The following is a 16,763-nucleotide window of genomic DNA, read 5'->3' on the forward strand; positions in this document are numbered from 1 at the left end:
AAAAAACCCTTCTCCTCAGGGCCATGCTCAGGGCAGGGAGCTGGGAACAGGGTCAAAGCTGTCAAGGCCAGGAGGTAGAAGCAGGAGCACAAGTCCTTAGGGGTATCTGGAGATGAGCGTCTTTTTGCTTGGTAGGATGGCAGGAGAGCCTGAGGACCTCTACAGCAAGGCACCCCAAGGTGGTGTTGACCATCTGCTCTTTATGGCCAGAGCTGGAGACAGTCCTGGAGAAGTCCCAGGTCCTGCCAAACCGCACATGGGTGGGAGTATTAATTGCTATGGAGGGGTAGGGGGAGAGGTGAAATACCTGAGGGCTGACCCGGTACAGCTTGCTCCCAAAAGCGCACAGGGCACCAAAAGCTTTAAATTAAACATTTTAAAGCATTAAATAAAATAAAAATAAAGCATTAAATAAAATGTTGATGGCTCCAAAGAGCAAACAGTCAACAGCACAAAGCCAGCTGGCAAACAAAGTTTGCACCCAGGCTGGTGGCATGAAGACAGTGGGAGACCTGCCACACTGGGGGACCGTGCAGGGCTGCCGCCACCTCTGTCACCCTGTCTGTCCTCTGACAGCATCTCTGTGGGGATGGTCGGGCGGAAACGTTGCAGGTTTGGCTGTTGGAGGTGTCCCAAGTTGAGACAACTCAGAAGAACCCAGAAGTTCCACTGATTACAAGTTAAAGCAGTGGAGGACCCTGTCCACTCTACACAGGCAGATACATCAAATAATGACTTTTTGGATAAATAGCATCTAAAAATGGAAAATAATTTGCAGACTGTGCTGAACTGAAACCTTATGAATCAAAAAAAAACTTCAGGCACCCTTTTTTCACTCCAACATGAATTTACAGAATCACAGAATAAGCTGAGTTGGAAGGGACTGTCAAGGATCATCAAGTCCAACCAACCACCCAGGCACTGAGGTGTGTGGGCTTTTCTGGGCTGCACACATGGCACCAGGAGATGAGGGCACTGCAAGGCAAATTTTCACAACACCTCAGATCTACTGATGATGCTCTTCCAGAGAGCAAGCACACCCAGGGACAAGTCCTGCTGCCTGATAATTCATGGGGATCAGACCTGATCTGGCTTTCCAACACACCTCCTCAGGCTTCCACAAGGGAACTCTCCTGGGATTTTGAAAACCAGCCAGCAGCTCCCAGAAAGGGGTTGCTGGGAAGGAATCTGTCTTCATGCATCAGCTCAGCTGAGTGATTTCCTCTTAGGATTCTCCCTTCCTCTCTCCCCTTCCCTCACAGGGGATTATCCCAAACAGAAGAGCTGACCTCTCCCTCCCTGCGGGCAGGGAAAAGCAAGCCCCCCTTGGGAGCAGCTCTGCAAAGCTGGAGAAAGCTGGAGACCAGCTGGCTGTGTCAGCAAAGACTTAATGATCATGGTATGGCCTGTGCAAGGTGCCTGCTGACCGTACAAGGCTCCAGGTAGCTGCAGCCTGTCCTGGGGAGCTCCTCCCACCCTCCTGGGGACCCCAGTCTCTGCCTGGAACCCAGGCCTGGTCCCCCCAGGGCTGTCATCAGGCAGGATGTCCCAGGAGCATCTCACCAGATCGCTGGACTGAAGCAGTGTCCAGCTTCCAAAGCATTTTAAATCATTGTCTTTTCAGGTCTGTGGTGCTAAACCACGGACAACAGCCAGCAGTGTCCTCAGGACATTGAATAGCTATTTCTTTGGAAGAGTGTGAGATAGTTTTGCAGGAAACAAATCCACTCCCAAGTCAGTGGAACTAGCAGCATGCCACCATGTCCTGAAATCCAAAAATACATGCCTGTGAAGGATGTCCCCGTCCCCTTCCTCTTCAGATAAGGCCAGAGAAATTGAGTGCTATGGCTCTGCCTCCCCTGACAAGAGCAGGGAACCTCCTCCATCTATCCTCCTCCCTCTGGAGTGCCAAGAAGATGGGTGAGGGAAGGTCCTCCAGGGTGCCTAAGTGCCCCAGGGAATGGGTATTCTTCTTCCCCAGTCCCAGACCACAACTCTGCACTAAACTTTCAGTCCAATTCCAGACCAAACCGGGTGCTGGGAAAAAAAAAAAAGTGCACTTGGGACAGAATTTTTGCTTTTTCTCCTCCCAGAGATTGAGAAAAGAGTGAGTTTGCTCTGTTTTTCTGATATTAACTCTTCCATATAACCTTTTCTTCCCTTTAATCAAATCCACTTGGAAATGGAAAATAGTGTTTCCATAGGAAACATGGAAAGGAGCTGAAATTAATTCCCATGGGAAAAGCCTGGATTGAACCCAACAGTACATACAGAACCAAAGGGTGCTTTGGAAGGCAGAGAAGGACTGAGTGCCAGGTTGCAGCTGGGGCTACTTTGTCCCATCAGATGGTGCTGGGAGATGCCCCAGTTAGGGAACACCAAAATTTCCCTGCTTGTAACCACACACAAAGCACACCAGTGTCCTGCCAACTGCCTGAGTCATCTTTTTCACCTTCCCCCCACTCCTGGGGACGTGGGCAACCAGTGATGGAAATGTTTGGCATGATGGATGTTTCCATGTGTCTGGTTACCAGGGGCTGCACCTCCCCAGACTGGCTGTAGGACCCCGAGCTGTCTGTCCCAGCCTCCATCCCCATGCCCTCCCCATCTCTGTGCTCAGTCCTGTGCCACAGAAGCAACCGTGCTGCACCAACCACAAACCCCACTGGAAAGAACGTGGCTTGTGATGCTTCTGCTCACGATAATTCAGCCTTCCACAGTGGATCTCTGCAGAAGAAGGCAACAGAGAAACCCCTCTGAGCAGGAAAACATCACCTCTCCCAGAGGTGCCTTGGGAGAATCTCACTATGGCAGAGCAGGCCTAGACAGCACCAGAGTGGGGTCTGGCATCCACCCACCTGCAAAAACACCCCGTGGAAATGACAACCCCTCTTCCACAATGAAGACAGTCCTACGAAGAGGCCCCTTGGCACCCTTTCCTTGCTAAGGGCTCGAAGCCACCCCAGAAGACGCAGCCCAGCTGGGACATGTGCTTCTCCAAACCGCTGACCCGGCACGAACTTCCCTGCTGTGCTGTTTGCCAGCTGCATCCGAGCTGGCCGGGGGGAGCCTTCCCTCCCTTCCAGCACTGCTTGGGGATGCACTCTTCCCTTCCCAAGCCACCTCACGGGGTCACCACCACTCCAGTGGGGATTTCCAGCTCCCATCCATCCAGCACACACAGGGTGTGAGTGTTCCCCTCCAGCCCACTCTGCAGACCCCTTCCATGCTGGCACAGCCAGGACACAGCACGGCTCCAGAAACAAATCCACGTCCCCACACCCAGGATGGTGCGTGCTGAGTTAATGTTTTCCCCATTACTTCACTCTGGCCTCTGTTCTTATGGAAAAAACCAAACCATCTGGTAATAATATTTCCCTAATAGCTGTCTGGGTCTGTGGGAAAGCTTGGCTCAGCTTCTTAGGGAAGATGAGAGGGTCGAATGAGAGGGAGGTTGTGGATACAGCGTGGGAGCTGGAGGAGAGGAGATGATGTTTTCAGGATCCTTTTCCTGGGCCACCCCAGTGCTTGCAGGGATTCTCGACTCACAGGGGAGCCACAGGATGCCAGGATGTCACACATTTGGGGTGCCTCACAGTTTGAGAGTCACACTCTCTTTCTCTGTCCTACAGTGGAGGCATGAAGGTGGGCAGCAAGATTCACTTCCAGGACTTTCACCTTACCTCCATTTTACACTCAGAAAATAGAAACAGCCCAAAGCATGGGGTTTGGGGAGTTGGGAGCATCATTGTTTGGGAATAAAACTGGCTCAAACCAGAAAGATCAGCAGCACCTGCAGTGTCTTCCTGTTCTTGGAGAAAAGGCATCACCCTGGGACATGCCACCTTCAGCCCTGGGGACATCACTGGAGGGACAGGGGACAGAGGAACCCCCTCTTGTGGAGTACATCCAGGAAAAACGGGTGGAAAATCACGCACTAACCCTATCAGCAGCTGAGCGGGGAATATTTTCCACTCTTCTGCGATAAAAGGCGTGGCTTGGGCAATTCCCAGGAAGCAGAGCATGCCTGCCGGGCTGGGCACATGTTCCCTGGGGACAGCACATGTTCCCCAGGCACTCGAGGAACAGCGGAGCTGCTGCCAGACACAGCCCTGCCTCCAGCTGGGGGGACTGCAAGCGCTGGTTCCACCCAGCCCCACACTCCCAGAGCCTGGCCTGCATCACTGAACTGCGAAGGGACGAGCTACATGGCTTGACAACTTGCTTTTCCTCTGCCGTGGATTGCATCCCCCCTCTGCATCTGTGTGGATGCAGGCATCAAACCAAAGCATCAGTCTCAAAGCCTTGGGAAGGAACAGAAAAAGCATCTTCCTTGTTGGCTGCCCTCTGCATATCTCTGCTGGCTTCCTGGCACAGTGCAGTGCAGAGCCAGCCGGATCCTTTCCATATTTTCCACAGGGATGGTCCACCCCAGCCCAGGAGCTTGCACGTGTCTAACAAACTCCCAGAAGTTACCAGTAGCCCCTTCTCAGGCTGTTTCTGCTCCCATTTTTATTAAGCATGCATGTTCATACTCATTATTTTGACCACCCCAGAAGCTGTCCAGGCTCCGGGTGTGTTTGTGCCCTTCCAGAGCAGTGCTGTGATGCAGGAAGGCATGCAGCCCAGCTCCCTCCACACCAGAGCCACATCCAGCTGCAGCCTTTTCCTAGAGGGATGAAACAAGTCAGCCATTCTTCCTGGCAAGAATGCCTTCCCAGCCCACTCTAAGCAGTGCCGAGCATCTTCCTTGGATCTTTCACAGACAATGAGGAGCAAATGCAAACCATCCAGCCATGGAGAAGGGGGAATGACTTTACACTGAAAGTAGGTTTGTGTTAGATATATGGAAAGAAATCCTTCCCTGTGAGGGTGCTGAGGCCCTGGCACCAGGTGCCCAGCAAAGCTGTGGCTGCCCCTGGATCCCTGGAAGTGTCCAAGGCTGGGCAGGACGGGACTTGGAGTGACCCGGGATAGTGGAAGGTGTCCCTGCCCATGGCAGGGGGCTGGAATGAACTAGGCTTTAATGTCCCTTTTAACCCAAACACCCCGTGGTTCTAGGCTTGCTCTCCTCAAGCCTATTTCCTCTGCTCCATGCAGCAGATTCCAGGACAAGCTGCAGCCTGAGGAATCCCAGCAGGGTGTAAAGATAAGCATCTCCCTCCTCCAGGTTTATTATTTTTTAGAGGCACAGCCAAAGGTAAACAGGCTGTTTTAATATCCAAACACTCACCCTCTCAGCAGGAAGCCATGGAGCTGCAGCCAGCACACAGGGCTGGATGCAATGAATGGGGCTGTGGGGCCTCTGCACCCTTAAATGCCTTCAGTGGGGCACAGAAGCTTTCTCTTGCAGCTGATGAGTCCTGCAGAAGTTAAGCTAGTGCATTCAGGTGGTTCATATCCCTCTGCATCCCACCTCTCCAGCCTGGGCAGGGATTCAAGCCATGTGCTGGGGTGGGTGGACACAATAACCTTTGGGGTTGTTTGCGCACACAGCCCCACTGAGTCCTTCCCCAGGGCTGCTCCCACCCAGGGCTGCCTCTGACTCTGGGAAAATCTCCCAGCTCAGCAAAGGCCATGGAAGGTGCTTCATGGATGGCCCAGGGCTTGCAGGGATGGGGGGAAGGAGCCCCAAGCCATGTTTCCCAAAGCATTGCTCTCAGGTGGTGACCCTTTGGGGTGGTCTCCATGGCCCTGCTGCTCTGGGAAGCGGATGGGAACAGCAACAGGGGCTTTTCTCCATGTGAAAGCTGCAACCAATTCCTAGGCAGCAAGAACCTAGAAAACCTGTTTTTTTAGTCAAAAGTGGGTGCCAGGCCTGGAGCTGTACGTTGTGGTTGGCTTGTCAGGGAGCAGGGCTGGGCACCCCAGGCAAGAGCATGTCAGAGGTGGCACAAACAAGGGGAGGATGACTTCCAGCTTCCACAGAGATTTGGGGCTGCTGCTCCCTAGGGCTGAGCAAGGCTACAGAGAAGGGTGAACTGCCCTGACTGCCTGCCACAGCCCTTTTGCAGGGCCAAATGGGAGAAGGGGTGATGTGCACTCGGAAAATATAATTCCAGATGGAGAAAAAAGGTTAATATAGCTTTTTTTGCCTTTGTTTCCACATAAGGCAGAGGTCTGGGCAGGCAGTGCTGGCTTCTCCTGGATGTGTGTCAAGCCCAGGGCTGAATAGGCTGGAGATGGAGACCCTCCCTGCACCAGGGCAACGTGCAGAGCTTGGGCAGTGCTCTGGCTTCTGTTCTCGAGTAGAAAGGAAGCATCCCAGAGGAAAACCATGCCCCAATATGTCCAAAAATAGCATCAGGGCTGCTCCAAGGTCCAGCAGGGTTGGCATGTGGCGGGCTGGTGGGGTGTGTTTGAGAGCTGCCATTGTGTGAGGCTGGATGGGAAGCCTGTACACCATCTGGATCGCTAGCAGCCCCTGGATTGCTGGGCTGCTCCCAAGGCCCGGCAGTGACTCACGCCTGCTATAAACATGTCTCCTGATGGATAATGAATCCCACTCATCAGTGCCTTTCGGGAATGCTCTGGATTCTCTTTGCAGTGCTCCCCCTGTCCTGTTCCCACCTCCCTCCTGGCAGCCCTGCTCCCATGTGGGATCATTTCCCGATGCTGAGTGGAGCCAGGGCTCTGAGGCCCATTTCCCAAACCACTGAAGTTTGCTTCATGGGCTCAGTTTCCCCATTAACCATTCTGGGGGCATTGAGGCTTTTGTGCTATGGGGGCACCCCCAGCAACCACCTCTCTCCCTGTGGGTGCACCACTGCCCAAGCCACAGCTCCCCAGCCTCATTCCACTCTCAACGGAGGGCACCTCAAGCAACAAAAGCTTTATTGCAATGACACGGATAAGCCACGAAATACATCGCGAAGCGTCAGGGGCGTGAGGGGCGATGAGGAAGCGCAGACAAGGGTGGTGAGAAGCACTGGCTCGCAGTGGGTACCGCTGCACGCTGACTGCAAGCTGCTGTCCTCCTGAGAGCTGCTGCCCCGGCCCCCCGAGCCCGCTGTTGCCCCGTGCCCCGGCCGAGGGAGCAGGGTCTGGACAGCCGTGGGTGGGGGGTTCAGGCAGTGGCCCCAAGGGTGCCACGAAGGAGCGGAAGAAGCTCGCAGGAAGCCGGCAGCGTCTTCGGAGAGGGCTCAAGCATCAGCCACTGGCACCAGGTCAGGGGGTGAAGGTGTTCCTCCCGTGGGGGTCAGGGTCTGCAGAGCTGGAAGGGCAAGCAAGGGAGATGGTCAGGGATCAGCCAAGGTTCCGGTACCGGTGCCTCCTCAGGCTACACGAACGTGAAGCTGCTTCAACACCCTGAGCAACTTTCCAATGTGATGCTGAAATCACCCACACCCCAAAATGCCAAGCTGGAGGAGCCATGCCCGCACAGAGCTCTGCTACACCACAACAAATCTCCCTTTTTGGGAACTCACACCAAACACATCCAGCATGAGCTGGGCTGCCAGGTGAGCCCAGGTGGTTGCCCAGCATGCTGCATTTGCCTCATGAGCTCTCACTGAGGGCTGACAGCGGCCTTTTGGGAGCTTCAGAGAAGCCATCTGAACACACTGAGGCTGTTGCCAGGCTGAGGATCTGCCCTTTCTTTGCCCTACAAACCCATGGCTGCAGGGATGGTGACTCTGGAGAGCTGGTTCTGCTCGACCCCATCAGCAAGATTTAGGGGTGAGCAAGGGCACAGCTGTGCTGGGGGTGATGGGCAGCTGAGAGCGGAGCATTGGGGAAGGACACACATTCCCTACAACCTCTGCCTGGCACTGCACCGCACCGCCCTGCCTCTGGAAATCACAATTCAGCCCAAAATATGTCGAGGGGACGTCTACTTGCAACAAGAATAAATTTTAGTCTGCAACTGAAAATTTGTTTTAAGCATGGAGATGGCAGTTTCTTTGGGTTTGCATTTTTTAACTGGCTTTTTACTGACAGTTCCTCTGCAGTGCTCCTGAAAGAGATTTGGGAGCATGGCTGCATGCTTGGCAGCACAGAGCAGCATCCCTTGGGAAAACCACATCACCAGCTGCAGCAGCAGTGTCAGGTTACATCACTGCAATGTCTTCCCACCAAAAAACCCTCCACACTGCTAAATGACTGGTTTTGGGTGAGCGCATTATGGCCTGCTCCTCTTTGCGCTGGGAAGTCCTGTTGGATATCTGCTGTGGTTTGATCCCAAGCTGTGCACGCAATCCTCAGTTCCGGAGTGAAGCTACCCCATCCTTTGGTGCTCTGTGTGGCTTGCCACACTGCCAGCTGGCTGCTGGCCTATCACCACTGTGTCCATGCTTGCACAGAGCATCTCACGCCCTCAATATGCCCACCCTCCTGTGGGGCATCCTGTGCCACCCAATCCCACTGGACACAATAAAACCCAGAGAAGCTCCAGAGGCAAGTGCCACTCATCCCATTTGATCCAGACACAAATTCTCTCAGACACAGGCTTTCCCCAGGGACAAGCAGTGACACTGCCTGCAGGGAACCAGGACACAGCACTCCAAGTGTGCTTCAAATATTCCAGTCCTCATGCACATTCCAGCCTATCCTTTCAGGATCAAAGCAGTTCCTTCTGGAAACATGTGTGTCCTAAATCATTCACAGTTCTGTGGTTCAGCATGGGGCTCACACTCAAAGCCCCCTCCCGCTGCTCCATCCTCATCCCCATCTCCTGGCTGGTTTTCTTCTCCTTGTGCAGAGTGGACTTGATCATCATTTCTAGGAAGAGACATCGCTGTGGTTAAACTGCCTAAACACAAGTGTAGGAATCCAGAGCCAGCCTGGCTTTGAACTTGGCTGTGTTTGATCTCTGGGATGCTTTTGGAGCGATCCAGAATGTCATCTTCCTCTTTGCAGGACAAGGGTGCTGGGGCAGAGTGGGAGGAGGGCTGCACATCTGGGTGGAGGGAGTTGCACATCTGGTACATTCAGTACTTCCTAAAAGTCACTGCCACGTTACCGTTTGGACTGGAGCCTGGGGCTCGCTGCATAGCACAGCAGATCAGGATCTGCAGCTGCATTCCTTTTGAAGGGAAAGCAAAAATATCCCTTTCAGCAGAGTCCCAGCTCCCTGTAACATCCAGCATGGGAGCAGGGGGACTATATGGGAGACCATGACCTTTCTGCAAGTCATTCCGGCAACTGCAGAGGCTCTTGCTGCCAGCAAAGGCACAGAGTAGGCAGCTTGGGAATGCGTCCCTGGGGACCACAGGCTTGGAGACTCGTTGCACCTCCGCAGCAAAACCTTGTCCTTCTGCCAGCCAGAGTGGGTTCCGGCCAACACAAGGGGGTGGCTTGTGCCACCCATGGCCAAGGAGATGCTCGACACACATCCTTGCCCACGTGGGCTGGCTCCACGAAGGTCCCAGCACTGACAGGACCATTCCTACAGAGGGGGACGGTGCCAGTATCCCGCTCGCGGGATGTCACTGCCTGTCACCGTGTCACGGACACACACACACACACACACACACACACACACACACACACATCCCTCTCCCTTTCCAGCAGCGCGGGATGTCCCCTGCACGCATCGGCGCAGCGGCTGGAAGCACCGGACATCGCAGTGCCGCCCACATCCCGGCGCGGCTGTCGATGATCCATGAAAAGCTGGACAATGGGGACATCTAGTGACCAGCCGGAGGCGCTCAGGGCCGGGCACTGGCTGCTAGGGGAAGATGCCTTCCATCCCTGTGGCCAAGGAGAAAATGGGATTAAGCATTCATCCCTGCCACACCACGCAGAGATCCCCCAGCAACTCTACCTCTGCCCGTACAGGAGGCAAGAGATTACCCTTGGTAATGGAGCATAAACTGGGAATTAATATAATTAGAAGTGACCAGCATGGATACAATAACAAATGCTGGAATAACAGCTCAAAGAGAGAATGAAATTGAAAGAGTTTCCCCAGTGAAAGTCACTTTCCCTTAGGGGAAAAGGTCTATTTTTTTTCAGCCTTATTCTGTACTAGATTTGCAAATACAATCTAGGGGGGAAAAAATGCACAAAACAATACTCCAAAAAATTTTGGGAGCACGACAAGGATATGCAGGGGGAGTGGGGACCTTCTGCTGAGGCCACAGAGCTGAGCACTCAACTGGCCCCTCTCTGATGGAGACCCCCACACTCCAGGGGCGGGAAGAGGCATTGGAACAATACTTTCCAATCAAAGTCAAAACATCCCCTTAAATAATTCATTCCTAAAGAGTTTGACTGAGTTGGTTGCTTCCAGAAATGTTAAATCATTCTGTCTGGATAACATTGCATTGTTTTGGGAGAGAAAAGCAATGTACTAAAGCTATTCTGTTGATTAACTGGGACATTCACCTTGTACTGACTATTCACGGCAGTATTAGAGATTTTTCCCAGTGGCATGGCTGTGGACGCATCATCCCAGTATTTCAAGTTCATCTAAAATGGAAATGCAAGACCTGTCACAAATCAAAGCAAAACACTGAGGCTCCTTCCAAAGAAAATAGCAAATCTCCTTTTGAGTCATCCCAAGGAAATCAAAGCTGAGATTGATACATTCCTTGTAATTTTGTTGTTATCCTTGTTGAGATCAACATGCTCCCAGGAGATGCTGCGATGGTTTCAACACCTTTCTCCAAACCTCACACAAGCCCAGATGATGATGGATGAGCTGATTCCCACATAACACTGCAGTTTCATCACTTTCGTGGGTTTTTTTTCCTTTTTAAATTTGCAAAATAAGCTTGGCAATGTGACCCCCCAAGACAAGTTGTGAAGTCAAAGGGAATGCCAGGAGGAGGGATGCTTCAGGTTGTCCTGTGCAGTATCAGGAGCTGGACTCAATGATCCTTGTGGAATCCTTCCAGCTGAGGATATTCTAGGATTCTGTGACTGTGCAGTGCTCCTGTGAGGTGACCCAGGTGACTGCTACTGCTTGGATTGTCCCTTGTGCCCCTGTGGCCGCATCCAGCATTCCCTGGAGCACTCCCATGAGCACAGATCCTTGTGGGAGCACAAGCCTTGACACCTGTCTGATGCCAGAGCAACACTCCTATCCAGCCTCTTCTGCCTCACCACTGATTCCTGGGGTGACTTTCCTGCAGCCTGGCTGGGTGATGGATGCCTGGCAGTGGGCTGGGATGGTACTCAGAGGGTGTGTTATCCGTGGGTTCGCTGGCATGGGGATGGCTGCAGAGGTATTGCTGCAGTCTGCTCCCCCTCTCCAGCAGCCTCTGAGCTCAGCTGCGTCTGGCAGACCCAACCTGGCATTTGCTATTTTCGGCAGCACTCTCTCAGTGGAGGTGGGGAATGGCACAGGGAGCACACACACACAGAGCAGAGGAATTCAGAGCAGCCATGATCTGCAGGCACTGTGCAAAGCCATTTCCGTGTCCAGGATGCTGTCACACTACCTGGCCTTCCCCAGGTGTCTAAATCCCACAACCTTGTTGGCCTGGGATGGATTTCTCAATCTTGGTCAACATGATTCTGCTGCTGCTGTGCCTCCATCTTCTCCTCATGAAGAAGCTCTCCTCATGCTCCAGCTTGTCCTACAGCCCCACAGAGGAGCTAAGAACAGCAGGATGGGCTGGCTTCCTCCATACACCATCCCCCTCTGAGGGGACAGCACCCCAGGCTGCCATGGAGCGTGGTGGCAGTGGGATGTGAAGCTTTTGCTGTGGCTCACCCCCCAGGCCACCAGGGTGGTTATTTTCACTGAGTCTCACACACAGATATTTCATTCTTCCACCAGATAAAACACTTATTCTAAAGCAGAATGAGGAACAGGAGAAGATGAGGAGTGCCCCTTGCCAACAGCTGACTCACCACCTTGGCAGGTGGGTCTGTGCTTTGCTGGCCAGTTGGTGACTTGGAGGAGGCCCTGTTTGGTGCCTGCCTCCCTCCAACCTCAGCATCAGCACAAATACGTGGGGGAGGTGACAGCAAAGGCTGCTGGCTCCCCCTGAGCCCCTCAGCACTCCCCACAGCACCTGTGCTCCTCTGGATGGGGAACCACAGGATGCTCTTGAGCCTGTGTGGCTGTTGGGCCACCCAAAAGGCACAGCTGAACCCAAAGTGCTGGGGAGAGCAGGGCAAGGGGTTGAAGACAGCAGCAATGCACCTTATGGAGGATCTGGGAGCACCTTTCAGCCACAGAAGCTTGGAATGCTTCAGGCAGCTGAGCATGCACAGGCTTCAGGACACCTGGGCAGGGCAAACCCTGATGCTCAGTGGCACCACCTTCACCCTTCTGGGCTCCTGGGCTGTGCTCTCATCCCCACCAGCTCCCTGCTGGAGCCCACAGCCCCCCGCCCATCCTTGGCTCCACTGATGCAGTGGCATCGCCCAGCATCCCTGACACAGCCCATGTGAGTGCTGAGCAAGCAGCACTGGAGACAGGAGGAGAAGTGGCCCAGCATCCTGGCAGGAGAAGGGTGGGAAACTGCCAGTGGTGCCTGCTGGTACTGAGGGTCGAAGAGAGGGAAAGGCCCAGAAAGTCTTGAGGCTCACCTCGAAAAACAATGCATTTCCCATGTGGTACAGTGCAAAAATGTACTGTGTGGCTGCTTCAGCTGTCTGGGGACACAGTGTATCATGGTCCCCTCATATGCAATCCGGGAAAAGGGACAATCAGAAATTAACAGATGAAAAATGTACATTTCCCTGCTGGAGAAGCAGGAGAGAGAAGACAAGCCTGGAAGCAGAAGGCAGGGCTGGGCACAGAAGGTCTTGGGGAAGGGTATGGGAGACACACATGGCAGATCCGTCCAGACAAGGGGGCAGTGAGAGAATGATGGTTGTCACACCGTAAATTAATCTCAGGGAAAACCAAAAGATTATGCAAGCCAAATACTCTCACTTTGGAAAAAAAAAAAAAAAAAACTCAAAAAACAGAAAGCATGGAACCACTCAGGAAGTGCATTGGTCATTTCTCTAAAAAAATGAAACAAAAAAAAAATATGATGCCGATGATAAATAATAGTAGTAATAATAGTAATAATAATGATAATAATTAAAAAATTGAGAACTCTTGCATACAACCCCCACCTTCCCTCCAAGCAGCTAAAAAGGTGTGGAAGGATGCAGACGGAAGGACGGGGCTGGCATTGTTGGGGCGACCCAGGAGAAGAACAATCGGAGCCCATCAGTACCAGAGCTGCACAGACATTTATTGAACACAAACAAGGACAAACACAGCTGGCTCACAGAGCTTCCTGAGGTTTTGCTTGTGGGGGATTGCCAAAAGAGTGCTTTCAAAGGCCCCTGGGGGTGTGAATCCCATACAGCTGAGTTCTTCCCACTTCCAGGTGCTTGTTAGTTAAAAAAAAAAAAGAGCATTTGTGTGTATCTCTGTGTGTGTGATTCCCTTAGTTTAGTAGGAAAATGGGCTTGTCTGGACCATGCCATGTTCCAAGAGAGAAGCCTGTGGGTTGAACCCGTACTTGGCTTCTGCTTCCCAAATGACACAGGGTGAAAAGTATGCCCTTAGCCTAAGGGCAGGGGCGTGAGGCTGCAAAGGTGAGCCAGGACAAGCAAGGGGGAGCACCAAAGGAAGGAGGGTGAGAAAAATTAAGTCATCTGAAATATGCACAGCTCCGGGTGGCATCATTATGTCCATACGCTACAGAAAGTACCGCCAATGTCAACTCAAACGTGTAGGTAGCTATGCTAGACTGACACTAGAGACCCCGCCAGCTCCTCAAGTCTTGCCAGTGAGAGAAAAAAAACAACGCCCCTCCTCCCCCCTCCCTTGTCCCCAAAAAGCAGATGAAGAATTAACACCCTAACTCTGAAAACAAGGACCATAACCAAAGAGTTTGGGAGCAGCTTCGGGAGCACAGAGTAAAGAGCTCGTAAAGAAACGTTCCAATGTGTGCATATGTGCCTGTGTGTTTATATACATATATATATATATATGTTAGTAAAGAAAAGAGTATCTGTGGAGGCAAAGGGAAGACAGTAAATGTACAGGCAGAACAGGCTGGGTGGAGTGCCGGTGGCTGGAGAGGGTCGGGTGGTGCGGAGTGGAGGATGGTGGGTGGAAATTAGAGTGCGCCCATTCCAGTGACCTCAGACGTCAGCCTAGAATAGACAGGGGCAGAGAGAGGGGTGGGGGGGAGACAAAAAACAAGTGCTTAATCACCAGAGCAGAAAAGAAAACGAAGACCCTGCGGGGCAGCGCTCCTCCTCTTGCCCAGATCCCACCTAGATGAAGTGGGCAGAGCATCACTGGGTGGCCTGGCGGTCCCCTGAGGAGGGCATGGGGGGCTGAAGCACAGAGCCAGTGCAATGGCTGGCTGCCTTCTCCTCTCCTCACTGCGGCCAGGTCGGGGTGTCACCCACCAGAGTTGCTGGCAGGAGTCATCCCAGAGCACAGCTTCTTTTCCAGCAGCATCCATCCACGGGGGACAGGCAGCTGTGCCAGCTCCCCTGGCTGCTTTGTTTTGCTCTGGTTTGGAAACTATGGAGAGGCTGAGCCCCATCCAGCTGCCTCACCTCTGCACAGGGGCAGCTCAGCCAGCCCTTCCCAGCAACTAAGAGCCACTTCTTTTTCTTTTCTTTCTCTCTCCTGTCTGGGGGGGAGGGATTGGCAAGGATCTGCAGGGAAGTCACTCAGCCATGCCCGCGGGTGGGGGGCTGGCCCTGTCCCTCACCCGAGCAGTGGGAGAGGTGCACGGGCATGGGCAGCGGGGTAGCGGGGTAGGATGGGATGGCAGGGGTCTACTACGGGTCGGGGCCCGAGTGGGTTAGGTGCAAGGAGGAGAAAGCACATACAGACCTCACCGGTGCTCCCAGCCCACACCCCAACAAGTGTCCATCACTGCCAGCAGACCCCCGTCCTCGGGGCCCTGCCAGCAGCCTCCCTCCTGCGCACATCCAGGGCTGGCGGCGGGTTGGCACAGCATCAATCCTGCCCAGGCGAATGGGCCCGTTTGAGTGGCTCTGCCAGGTGGGTGCAAAGATACTAGAATGGTCCTGTATCCCCTTCAATGCACTCCCCACGAGTCCACAGACACAGGCAAACAGGTCTGAGTGAGCCCCCTGGACACAGCTCACTGCCTGCATGGAGCAGGTCCCCAGCTCATCTCTGCAGCTCGCCTCCCCTGCACGCTCCCCTCGCCGGCCCTTGCCGGCCCCCATGGCACGGGCTGCGTCTCTCCTTGGACAGCAGCAGTGCTGGGAACCCTTAGCCCCTGTGAAGTCCTGTAGTGCCAAGCTTTTCATGATGAAAAGGAAGCAGTCAGGCCATTCCCAAGTCTTGCGTTTATTGGACTGATTGTTTTCACTGAATGGAGGAAAGCCTTTTGGAGGCCTGGAAGCACGTGGAAGACGCAGTAAGCGATGCTGGGATCCCAGCAAGCAGGTCCCAAGTGACGCCTCCCTGCAAGTGGCTCAGCTCCATTCCTGTCCCCATCCCCTGCCTCATCCACAGGACAGACGGCGGCAACTTTGCCCACCCATGAGCAAAATCCTTGAGCGAGAGTGGAGGGAAGGCAGGCACCCGGTGTGACCTGCGGCCAATCTGCCAGCAGCATGGTGGCTCCCGGTCCCCTGTCAAAGTGCCAGCTGAGGCCAGATGTCCTACTGGCAATGTCTGGTCCCTGCTTAGAGGTCTTAGCAAGACCATCCCAGCTGGCCTTGGGAAGCCCCTGCTGGCCCGTGGCACCGGGGGCGCCTGTTGCTCCCAGAGTGCCGGCAGGACAGGCTCGGCCATGGTGGGATGGGATCGGCTGTGGTGGGAGGCGGTGGAGGTCGGCAGGGGGTCTCACCTGGCGTTGATGAGGTATTGCGCAAGGCTGATGTTTGCAGGGGTTCCTGTGATGGTAATTTGGCGCTCCGATGACCCTTCCGTGGCATTCGCGATTTTGATCTGCGCTCCCGACATCTGACGAATTTCATTGATTTTGGTCCCTTGGCGTCCGATTATGCAGCCTATTAGCTAGGAAAGAAAGCACGGAGGGAATGTCTGAGAAGCGGCAGCTCTGGCAGTCACCAGCAGGACGTGAGCACACCTGGGACAAGAGTGACCTTAATGCTCATGAAAACAGGAGAGGGACAGCCCCGGGTGATTCCTACCAGCACGTGAGCACAGTCCTCCAAGGACACATCCAGAGACCTGCCCCGCTCTGCTCCTTGTGGGGAAGAATCTCCATTATCTGAACATGGTGCCCAGCACCTCAAAGAGCTTCAAGAAGGGCTCATTTCAGTAATAAGTATTTTCATGGTTTAATGAATGGTCATTGTTTTGCAAGTACTTATCCTCTTGCCAGTCACAGCAAACCCAAAGGTGGTTTGGACACATTGCTATAAGGAAACAAGCCTGCTGCCTTCCCTGGTGACAGGCCAGCCCCAGGAGTCCCCTGATCAGCTGGTGCAGTGACCCCATCTCGCATTTCTTCTATCCCACTTGGACACCCTCAGTGCCTCTGCTACCCCCTCTAGCTCTTTTGGTGCAATCCAGTGGCTTGCCAGCAGGCACGAGAGAGCACCACACAGCTGTGGCACCCACAGAAAAAGTGGACCCCATGTAAAAACACGTCTTTCATACTCTTTTGAAAAAGTCAGAGCGAGGTGGAGACTTGAATTTCCTCAACTGTTCATCCCTTGAATTTCCTCAATGATCCTCAGTGGCACTGAATTTCTTCAATGGTCTTTGCTCATTTGTGCATCTCCCTCAAATCATCTCCACAGCTTGGTAACACATACGGGGATATCCAGCTTGACCAACATGGGCACGAAGTGCTCTGCATGCCCTTTTTTGGCCATTTAAGCTCTTTTCCAAGGGCGTT

At 53.5% G+C, this 16,763-nt stretch overlaps 1 protein-coding gene across 37 annotated transcripts in view; it reads right to left on the reverse strand.

Moving 5' to 3' along the window:
• Window positions 1-6,817: 6,817 nt before the first annotated feature.
• The window catches only part of PCBP3 (poly(rC) binding protein 3), a 55,715-nt gene continuing 45,769 nt past the window's right edge, over window positions 6,818-16,763 (reverse strand). For 22 of the 37 annotated variants that reach the window (XM_041471741.1, XM_041471732.1, XM_041471738.1 and 19 more), the window contains 3 exons: window positions 15,744-15,913; window positions 14,753-14,884; window positions 13,122-14,055 (listed from right to left, as the gene is read on the reverse strand). In XM_041471741.1, the coding sequence (XP_041327675.1) occupies window positions 14,019-14,055; window positions 14,753-14,884; window positions 15,744-15,913 (339 nt within the window). In that variant the 3' untranslated portion in view covers window positions 13,122-14,018. Of the gene's footprint in view, window positions 7,214-13,121; window positions 14,056-14,752; window positions 14,885-15,743; window positions 15,914-16,763 lie in introns of those variants that run through there. The other 15 variants (XM_041471754.1, XM_041471760.1, XM_041471759.1 and 12 more) reach the window with 5 other exon arrangements.

The sequence above is a fragment of the Pyrgilauda ruficollis genome, unplaced genomic scaffold (genome assembly GCF_017590135.1).
Source record: "Pyrgilauda ruficollis isolate IOZ18807 unplaced genomic scaffold, ASM1759013v1 scaffold276, whole genome shotgun sequence".
Classification (NCBI taxonomy): domain Eukaryota; kingdom Metazoa; phylum Chordata; class Aves; order Passeriformes; family Passeridae; genus Pyrgilauda; species Pyrgilauda ruficollis.